Below are 10,446 nucleotides of genomic sequence, written 5' to 3'. Positions count from 1 at the left end.
CTTCAGTTCCCAAGTTCAGAATCACTATAGGAAGAAGTATTACAAAGCACTTTTGGAGTTAGACCTGACTAACTAAAAGCAAATTAATCTTATGCTGTCCACTTATCCTCTTGCATAAAATCTATATATATAAAAGCCCAGTGACCTAACGGTGGAACTACCAGAACGACTGGTCGACCAGTCGCTATGATGTGCACTGACCACCATGGGCAGACGTTCAATGCAGGAGCTGCCCCCTGGTGGTCAGTGCGCTCCCACAGTGGGAGTGCCACTCGGCTGACCGGGATGAGCGGTGCTCCCACAGCAGGCTCCCACAGAAGGCTGATCCCCGCAGGCCATGCCCCCCACCAGTGCAGAAGCGATAATGATGTTTATGTCTACATTATAGAATTGTTAGGGCATTAGAACTGTGACAGTGCCTGGCCTGCAAAATGTGCTCAATAAATATTTCATTTGTTTTTATTCATTCCATCTACAATTACTGTTTTAAAGGATGTCGATGTATACTTTGACTTTTTTCTGTCATGCTGATGTCATATATGCCCAGCTACTTCTATTGTATAGTTCCTACATTTAGTAGGTTGCTTCCCAGAGTTCTCCATGGAGAATATAACTGCAACCATGGAAAGTCAGGTGGCTTATACGGAAATCAAATCCATGTCCTTGTAACAAGTCCAAATCCAATAACATGTTAGAGCTAAGTAAGCCAACCTGGCAAACACCACATTTCTTTGTCTGATAGTTATAGTACCTTAATAAGAGAAGCTGTGCTAGTTGAATAATTTATGTTGAGAGAATTTAAGCAGGAAAGTTCTGGATTCAAATTAAAATGGTAATTTTTCAGTTAAATAAATTTGTCTTTTCAGTATGATCGCCCTGGTGCATCCCCTAAGAGGAATCATGATGGAGAGTGCACTGCTGCCCCGAGTGAGTCAGGGGTCTCACTGATACTTTGCTGGACAGTAATTAATTATGTTGTTGTGTTATAGTAGTAATATTTAGACTTATATATGTTTTAATATACTTCTGCAGTATATATAGTTATATCGTAATATACTATATATTACATATGTCTAGTAGTTATATAGTAGAGTTCCTTTTTATTGTATTTTTGTTATTTTATATTTTTGTCGTTAATCCTCACCTGAGGATATTTTTCCATTGATTTTTAGAGTGGGATGGAGAGGGAGAAACAGAGAGAAAAACATCATGTTATTTTAATCTGCTAAAAGTTGGTTGGTGGCCCTTTCAAAACTTGGTATGGCTGTATGAGACATGAAAATGCTTTGAAAGTATGTTTTGTTGCTTGTTGTATTTAAATCAGCTTCATAGCAAGCTTTTATTTTATCAGGCTCCTTTATACTACCATGGAGGCATGATACCTTGCTCAGAAGCCTGGGCTCTAGAGTGGGACACCTGGTTTCAATTCTGCCTCTCATTTTGGGCATGTTCCTTTCTTACTGATAGAGATAGTATTTTACAGTTATAAGGTTTAAATGAAATTGTATGTAGAATACCTTGTAAACACCTCCTCACTGCAGTACTGCTTTGATTTGACTCAGCTGTTGCTTTATTTTTTAAGTTAACCTTTATGGAGCCTCCCATTTTCTCCCTTTGGAAATTAAATGGAAAGTTACTTAATATTGAGTGGAAATTGACAGGTTAGGTTAGTCTCATAGGCACTTCCTTTGTACTTTGAGAATTGAAATTGTTTGTCTTTGGCTGATAGCGAATCGGCAGATTGAAATCCTGGACCTGGAAGACCTGGAGAAAGAGTGCTCCTTGGCTCGAGTGCGCCTCGCCCTGGCTCAGCATGAGCCATCAGCAGTTGCTGTTGCAGGTAGGGATGCATTAGTCTGTCGGTACCAGTAGTGGACTTGGCATGCTAGATGGCTATAACGCTTTTCATTGTTATTCTGGATACTTGTCAACAGTTTGGGGGCTCATTTGCATATACCTCTGGTTGCACTGAGTGGTGCTTTTCCATTTCCATAGGAAGCTCATCAGCAGAGGAGATGGTCACTCTCTTGGTTCAAGCTGGCCTTTTCGACACTGCCATATCACTGTGTCAGACATTTAAGCTTCCCTTAACGCCAGTCTTTGAGGGCCTTGCTTTCAAGTATGTATGACACTGTCTTTTCATAGTTTTAATTTTCCTAATGCAAAAGTGCTGTTGCTTAGTGTGAAGCAGGGGTCACACAAGCCAGTTTCCTATATATAACCCAGTGTTTTTGTTTAGTTCACACAAAGGTTGTTTAATTTCTTTTAGACAATTGTGATTTTTTTTAATTAATTGATTTATAACTTCTCTTGAGAAGATCTGACATTCCTGGACCTCATTCCTACAGGACAGTAGATAACCTGGATTAAGAATAGTGGTGTCACCCTAGCTGGTTTGGCTCAGTGGATAGAGCATTGGCCTGCGGACTGAAGGGTCCTGAGTTCGATTCCGGTGAAGGGCACCAAAAAAAAAAAAAAAGAATGGTTGTGTCCATTTTAGGCAAGGTATGCTCTTTTCAGTCCTTTAGGACATCTGGTCCCTGGAAGCATTCTTAAAAAGTACTCCTTCCTGAAGTTACCTTATACCTAGATATTGGTCAAGTACTTTGTGAATTGGAAATACCAACTTCCAGAATTTTTCAACATCAATTTTCTCTTGAAAGTAAATAATCTCTTAACATTTATTAATGGCCTTGTGGGTCATTCAGTTTTTTGGCTATGAGGAGGGAGAAGAGCCAGTACCCCAGTAGTGAATTCAGAATAGACTAGAGCTAAAATTGTCGTCTTATCTCTAGTTTTAGTAACAAAGTAAGGTGGTGCTTTTCAGCAAATTGGTTTATTGTGTGTGGAACCATTTTCATTGCAGATGCATCAAATTGCAGTTTGGAGGAGAGGCAGCACAAGCAGAAGCCTGGGCCTGGCTAGCAGCCAATCAGCTCTCTTCAGTCATCACCACAAAGGAGTCCAGGTACAGCCCTAGTATTCCTCCGACCCTGCGATGGCTCACCCTCCAGGTACTTCCCTAGGACAGCCAATTAGTGTCTGCCTGACTATCTCCGTTTCTCAGAGTGCTTCTCTGACAACTCTAATTCTCAAAACTTTCCTTCCTTGAAATGCATTTACAGTCTGTATCATGTAGCATAGCACTTTAGAGTTGTAGCATTTTACAGTTTGGAAGTCTCTTAACCCCTAAATTAGCACACCGGAATCACTATTAAAATATAGATTACGAGACCTGGTCATTGTGGCTCAGTTAGTTGAGCACTGTCCCATGCACAGAAAGGTTGCCAGCTAGTTCGATTCCCGGTCGGGGCACAGACCCAGGTTGCAGATTTGATCCCTGGTCGGGGTGCATACAGGAAGCAACCAATCGATATTTCTCTTTCTCTCCCATCCTCTCTCTCTTAAAAAAAAGTAAAATACAGATTATGAGATAACACCCTAGCCTTCTAAATCAGAACTTGTACATCAAGCATGTCAAACTCGCGGCCCGTACATGATTATAGTGCTTGATCAGGTTTGAAAACAGTAATCTAAGCCATTTTTCTTATTTTAGAAATTTGGAAGAAATTAAGTGAATTGTTAGTCCAGTAAATATGTGGTTAGTGGGAGAGGAAATATAAGACTTTAAGTCATCTAGTTTCTAGTACTACCCCAAAGTCACATTGACCCTAATATTAAGTGTCATTTAGCTATATTATTAATTCAGTTGTGAGCTTCCAACAATTTTTTTAAATTGATTTTAGAGAGGAAAAGAGAGATAGAAACATCATTGATGAGAGGGAATAATTCATTGGCTGCCTTCTGCATATTGGACTAAGCCCACAACCCAGGCATGTGCCCTTGACCAGAATCAAACCTGGGACCCTTCAGTCCGCAGGCCGCCGCTCTATCCACTGAGCCAAACCAGACAAAACCAAAGATTTTTTTCCTTGTAAATACATGGTACTATAAATATTTGTTAAGAATCTGGAACTCATTAGTCTTTCTTTTATCAAGTGCTACAGATGAAGCATGGCGACTGTTATCAACATACCTGGAAAGGTACAAAGTCCAAAATAACTTATACCACCACTGTGTAATCAACAAGCTTTTGTCTCATGGAGTGCCTCTGCCTAATTGGCTTATAAACAGTTACAAGGTAAGTGGTATCTTCACTTGTAGAGAATAAGAAGCTGATCTTTAAGATTCTGAATAACTTCTGAGATGAGTAAAAAAAATATAAAGAGTAATAATTTATGGAAATATACTGACTTATATACTTTGGGCAGCTTCTCAATCTTAGCTAAAAACAAAACAGTTTTAATTTCTATTCCACATGAAGTACTGAGTGATTAAAGTTCTGCAGGTTAGTGATTAAGTTAATGCTTGCTTGTGTGCTCACTGAACAATGAATGTACTAGTATATTTAGCACAGTGAGTATATGCATGACACAGTATTTACTATTCCCTACTCAAAAAATTAACAGGAGTGGGTGGAGTAGTTTTCAAATTACTACAGCAGTCTTTCATTTTTGTCAAAGTTGGATTTTTGGACAGCCTGTTTCAGAATTATTTGGATAGTGGGCTTCTTCAAAATATATATTCCTGGGCCCCATCCCATTCCAGACTTACAAAATCAACTTTCCTGGAGTTAGGAAGCAGGATCTATATTTTAACAAGCTCCTAATTTAATTTGATGCACTCTTAAGTATGAGAAGTACTAGATCTGAAATGCCTTGTAAGAATAGAGAAGGAGGGAATGTAAAGCTTAACGTCCAGAAAGTCATTTTTTTAAGTTAGAAAGTAGAGAAGGCAGCTAAGATGGTAAAGGTTGGTTGTGATCCAATCAGGATACAGAAAGCCTAATTAATGTGAATGGAGCCCTTCCAAACTGAGGCTGTATTCACTTTTCTCACACCCTAAGTTAAATATGAATTTAATTCAGGCTTTTAAAGTTGATGATTCTTTTAACTTCTTTGGCATTTGTCATTTGTTTATTTCTGGGAATTGATGTAAATATATTGTCTTTAGTACTCAGCATTGCTGGGGAGGTTTACCACTGTGGAAACAAGTAGAAAAGAATTAAAATGTGTCTTACATCACAAATCAGGAGAGGAAGGCCACTTAACGGATAGGACCTCACTAGGTGCCAGAGGGTAACTGGGCTGTTGGGAATCCAAACCTTATCCCAAGATAAATAAACCAAGATAAGTAAACCAGGGTGCTCTTTTATTCTTATTGAGAAGTATCAGTGGAAGAGAATTAGACACAACATCCTTTGATTATTGCCTAAGTAAGATAGAAACAAGCAGATGTTTTTAATTGCTGACTCTTTACAGAAGGTTGATGCCGCTGAGTTGCTCCGTCTGTACTTAAATTATGACCTTTTGGAAGAAGCTGTGGATTTGGTTTCAGAATATGTGGATGCTGTTCTGGGAAAAGGACACCAGTACTTTGGAATTGAGGTAGGCTTCCTATCTAATAAAAGGCTAATATGCAACTCAACCAAATGGCGAAATGACTGGTCGCTATGACACCCACTGACCACCAGGGGGCAGATGCTCAATGCAGGAGCTTCCCCAATGGTCAGTGCACTCCCACAGAGGGAGCGCCACTCAGCCAGAAGCCGGTCTCATGGCTGACAAGCACAGCAGCGGTAGCAGGAGCCTCTCTCGCCTCTGCGGTAGCGTTAAGGACCCCTTGGGGGATGTTCGCCTGCCAGCTTAGGGCCGCAGGGAACTGGGCCTAAGCTGGCAGGCAGACATCCCCCAAGGGGTCCTGGACTGCGAGAGGGCACAGGCTGGTCTGAGGGGAACCCCACCCCCGCCAGTGCATGAATTTTGTGCACCAGGCCTCTAGTGTATACATAACACTTCATTTCATTCTGTTAGCACACTAAGTAAAATCAGGAACTGAAACAATTAGACTACAGAGTAGTAGATTTAACCTTAATTGTTAGTAATTTTTACAACTAGTTTTCTCCAAGATTAGGGACTGGCACTCTTAAGAGTCTTCTGTTTCCTGTTTATAAAATGGGAATACTTTCATTTTTCTCCATCAAAGGAGTGTGGCTTTAGTTAGTACTTGGAAGAGGGAGGTAAATAAGAACAAAATGGCATTTTGTGTGTGAAGACTATGCTGAATCTCTACCAGTGTTTTCTCAATCTTTACAGTAGCCTATAAGGGATTGTTTTAATCCCCTTTTATTAACCCATAAGGAAACAGGCTCAGGTGTTAACTTGAAGTTGCGAAAGTTCACACAGATGGTAAATAGAGCCGCATTTAAAATCCAAGTCTAGTTAACAGCAGAGCCAAGCTCCCAAACTCTCAGGAAAGTATTCAGAACGTTCAAAGTTAAACTTTTCTTTCCAAACCTTTTTTTCCCAGATAATTGGAATCTAAATTTTAGACTGAAAATAGTATCATTCCTTGATATTTTAGAGAAGTTTTGTTGAGTATGTTTATCCTTAATGGGATAAACTTAGGAGTCTTAGGGTTCCTTTAAAATAAGAGATGACATGAATTTAAAAATATATTTGATTTCATATTTGAGAAAAGCACAAGTTCTCCAATTGGAAAGAGAAAGGGGGTAGGTGGGGTTCCAACTGTGTGTGTGTTTGTGTGTGTGTGTGTGTGCATGCGCGCACTCATGCAATTTCTTACTGTGAAGAAAAAAAAAAGTAAAACATTTTATGTTATCAAAGCCTATGAAAGTAACTACCAGAAGAAATGGTCTACTTTTTGGTTTTCTTTAAATTATAGATATTTTTTCTTTCAGTTTCCACTGTCTGCGACGGCTCCAATGGTGTGGCTCCCATACTCTTCCATTGATCAGCTTCTCCAAGTATTGGGAGAGAATAGTGCCAACAGTCACAACATTGCAGTGAGTCAGTCCTTTCCTCTCTATGCCCCTGCACTAGCTGTTACATCTGACAGCTGGATCTCCAGTTCTCAAGGAGTTAAGGAAAGGGCAGCACCATGTATTCCCCTAACATGCTGCCTCAATCCTATATACTAAAAGGCTAATATGCAAATTGACCAAACAGCAGAACGACCGGTTGCCATGACGCGCACTGACCACCAGGGGGCAGATGCTCAACACAGGAGCTGCCCCCTGGTGGTCAGTGCACTCCCACAGGGGGAGCACCACTCAGCCAGAAGCCCTGAGCTAGGCTCACAGCTGGCGAGCGCAGCAGTGGCGGCAGCGCTAAGGATGTCTGACTGCCGGCTTAGGCCCGCTATCCAGAGGCCCAAAGGGAACGTGCCTAAGCCAGCAGTCAGACATCCCCAAGGGCTCCCGGACTGTGAGAGGGTGCAGGCCGGACTGAGGGACAACAAACTCACCCCCTCCCCACCCCCCAGTGCATGAATTTCGTGCACTGAGCCTCTAGTCTAATAAAATGACTAGTTAAATCAGATGTGGCCTCTCTGGTTCTGGGAAGAGAGCTGGCAATGCTTTTATTGAAGATCTTGGTGTGATTTGCATAATTGGAAAATCATTAGGCAAACAGGATTGGAGTATTATATATACTAGTATAACAGAAATCCAGTTTTATCAGTAGAGTCCCAAAGCAGACTCATATACTGGATAGTGATTAAATGAAGCAGAGTGGCTAACATCTTCATTACGGGAATCTGCTTGGTGAAGTCAAAATGAAAGCCTCAGTCTTTTGCAGTCCTTGACATATTTTGTAATGATTTCCTCCTTTTCTCCAATAGCTGTCGCAGAAAATACTTGACAAATTGGAGGACTACCAACAAAAAGTTGATAAGGCAACACGGGATTTATTATATCGTCGGAACTTGTGATCCAGATGGTCGCCTAGCCTTTGTAACCGCTTGGTGCCTCTTAGGGCTTAAGACTTTACCCTACAGGAACCCTGTACTCCAGGCTAATTTTTATACCTGTAAATGATGTGTACAACATTCAAGTCTGCATTCTGCGTAAGAGAGTTGGACAGAGGAGTCACAGGACCTGCGCTTGCTGGCGGTGCTAACATACAATTTCCGGTTTCATTTTGGGTCTCGAACAGCTGCTTTTGTATATGATTCACAAGCTTTTTTAGAGTTTATATTTTTTTAAACTACCGGAGACATTCTTTATCTGCAAATTAAACCCACCTTCACTTTCCAAACGGGTGATGGTTGTTGGTTTGTTGTAGCTGACCACCAAAAGCAGTCACTGCAAATCCTTTCATTCTTCCCTCTCACTTTTTGTATTTCAATGATTATTTTGGTCCAGAACTGACATGTATTTTCTGTATTGCAAACAGAGGCTATGATTTTACATACTCTTTTCATTATTTATTGTGGAATTTTTGTATGATCTTCAATAAAGTATTAAATAACTTGCCTAGATTAAGCCTAAACAAAGACCAGCTGTCAAAGAAGATATCTTATTTTGAATCTGGTTCTCAGGCTAAAGTTGAATCAACTCTTAGCTAAGAAAAAATTAGAAATCCATCCTCTATAAAAGTAATAAATTTTTCAAAGTAAATTCTGTTAACTTCTGTGATTTATAATAATCAAGCCGGACTTGATCATACAGTTAGTCTAATCATGTATTGGGCCAAAATATAAATGTTCCTGGTCAGATTCAAAAGCATTCATGCCCACGAATTTGGGGAAAGTGAAAAATAAGATCTTGCATTTTATTCTGTATATTAAAATTATCTTTTAAGGAAACCATCTGTATATATTTGCTTGTATACCTTTTGACCTTCCTTGAGTTTTTCATAAGCCTTTTTTATAATATCAACACCATATTTACATTATATATTTTAAATAACAAGTTTCCCTGTGGTATTGTTATTGGTAGATAATTGTGGTATTTGGTTCTTTTTTATTGTAACTTTTGTCATGATAAATATGAAATGTTTAAGGCAATTTGGGACTGGGAGAGAGAGCCCTTGTCCTCCCAGCATTATAAACCTGTGGCTTCCAACTACAGCAAGAAAACAAAGGTTTCACAAGAGATGTATCCTCTTACTGTTTTCATGAGTGACTAATGGATCATACATAACCCACAGTCTGAAAAATATCAAACCTAGTTGTTGCCATTTCTAGAGGATAAGAAGCTTGAGATCAGCACTGTTGAAGAAACCTATCCTTTGTATTGCTTATCAAAGCAGTGGTTGCCATGGTGACAGTTCATAAGACACTGGCCAGCTTTTACAGGGACCTCAACAACCAATATGAGGGTTCATCCGTAAGTAGGGCATAATGATCTCTACCCCACACGGTTGTGAGAATTAAATGCAATTCTACTTATAAAGCGCTTAGTACCTGACATATAGTAAGTGTTCGATAAATGTTAGGTATTATTAGTATGCTTAGTAAAAACTGAGCAGCCAGGGGTATAAAAATATATCCCACTGGATTTCTTAAGCTCAATTTAGAAGGGGTAAATGAGTACCAACAGTATAAATAAACGCCAAGTGCTGGGGAGGAGCTCAACATTGAGATAGAAGGTTCAGAGAGGTAATGCCTGCACGGGTCTTGAGGTATTAAAAAAAATTCGCCATGTGATGCAGTAGTTATTCCAGATAATGTGAAGGACTTAAGGTGAGACAGGTGACGTTCCTAGTGGCTGGCTCCAGAAAAGGGGTGGGGGCTGGGGGTTAGAAAAGGAGAGTGCAAAGGAAGATATACATCAAGCAGGTTAAGGCTACCAGTGGGCCAGATTGGGAAGCTCCTGTATCTCACCGCAACAGCTGGCTTTTACCTCGTATGTAGTGTAATTTCTAGTGATTTCCCCCCCCCCCCAACTGATAAGCAACACTACATCATCGTTATGCCCTAAGAAAAAATTTACAAAAGCATAAAAGACCCAGTACTCTATTTACTGTTCAATGCTGTACCCAAAGTAAGCCACAATAATCAGAGAGAAACTTGGGGGAAAGACCTGGAAAGCAGCCCACCTTCCTAAAGGACAAATGATAAGGAACGGTAGGCAGAAAACAGGCACAACATGGAAGACAAGCGGGTAAAGAAAAGACTCCGCAAAAGACGCATGGGTGGAGCCGGAGGTGCGGGGGAAATCATTCTAAACTCAGGCCCTTCCGTACAATTGGCTTGACGCGCACTCGTTTTTCCTTTTTCCATTGGCTATAGTCCCCTTCAATAGGCCAAAATAGCCAATAGCCTAGCTCTGTGAATAAAGCCCGCCCTCCCCCCCTGGGGGGAGGAGCCAGAAGACTGTACAGGGCTCAAGGCGCTTGCGCAACCCGCGCTCCGCCGTTAAAAGCGGATCCTCGCAAGAGGCGGTGTCGCGAGGCATGAATATTGATGACGCAGCGCCGCGCCGAGCACCGCCCTTCTCGGCTTCCCGACGCTCGCACCTCGCGCTCGGGCTCGCGATGGGGAAGAAGTCCCGGGTGGTACCCGGCCGAAGGCCTATCCTGCAGCTCTCTCCGCCGGGTCCCCGGAGCAGCACGCCGGGCCGGGACCCGGAGCCCGAACCCG

At 41.2% G+C, this 10,446-nt stretch overlaps 2 protein-coding genes across 2 annotated transcripts in view; both read left to right on the top strand.

Annotated features, from left to right (window-relative positions):
* The window catches only part of NUP160 (nucleoporin 160kDa), a gene marked incomplete at its 5' end in the record, with an annotated part of 37,632 nt that extends 28,965 nt beyond the window's left edge, over positions 1–8,667 (top strand). The window contains 8 exons of the mRNA XM_014543291.1: positions 867–927; positions 1,730–1,840; positions 1,996–2,119; positions 2,867–2,968; positions 4,000–4,141; positions 5,322–5,447; positions 6,761–6,865; positions 7,702–8,667. Of these exons, the coding sequence (XP_014398777.1) occupies positions 867–927; positions 1,730–1,840; positions 1,996–2,119; positions 2,867–2,968; positions 4,000–4,141; positions 5,322–5,447; positions 6,761–6,865; positions 7,702–7,791 (861 nt within the window). The remainder of the gene's footprint in view (positions 1–866; positions 928–1,729; positions 1,841–1,995; positions 2,120–2,866; positions 2,969–3,999; positions 4,142–5,321; positions 5,448–6,760; positions 6,866–7,701) is intronic.
* Positions 8,668–10,214: 1,547 nt separating this feature from the next.
* Positions 10,215–10,446, top strand: part of FNBP4 (formin binding protein 4) — a 35,376-nt gene continuing 35,144 nt past the window's right edge. The window contains 1 exon segment of the mRNA XM_005870867.2: positions 10,215–10,445. Within this exon segment, the coding sequence (XP_005870929.1) occupies positions 10,260–10,445 (186 nt within the window). The 5' untranslated portion in view covers positions 10,215–10,259.

This window comes from Myotis brandtii, unplaced genomic scaffold (assembly GCF_000412655.1).
Source record: "Myotis brandtii unplaced genomic scaffold, ASM41265v1 scaffold324, whole genome shotgun sequence".
Taxonomy (NCBI): Eukaryota; Metazoa; Chordata; class Mammalia; order Chiroptera; family Vespertilionidae; genus Myotis; species Myotis brandtii.
Note: the sequence above shows the minus strand (reverse complement) of the source record. Positions and strands in the feature narration are given on the sequence as shown.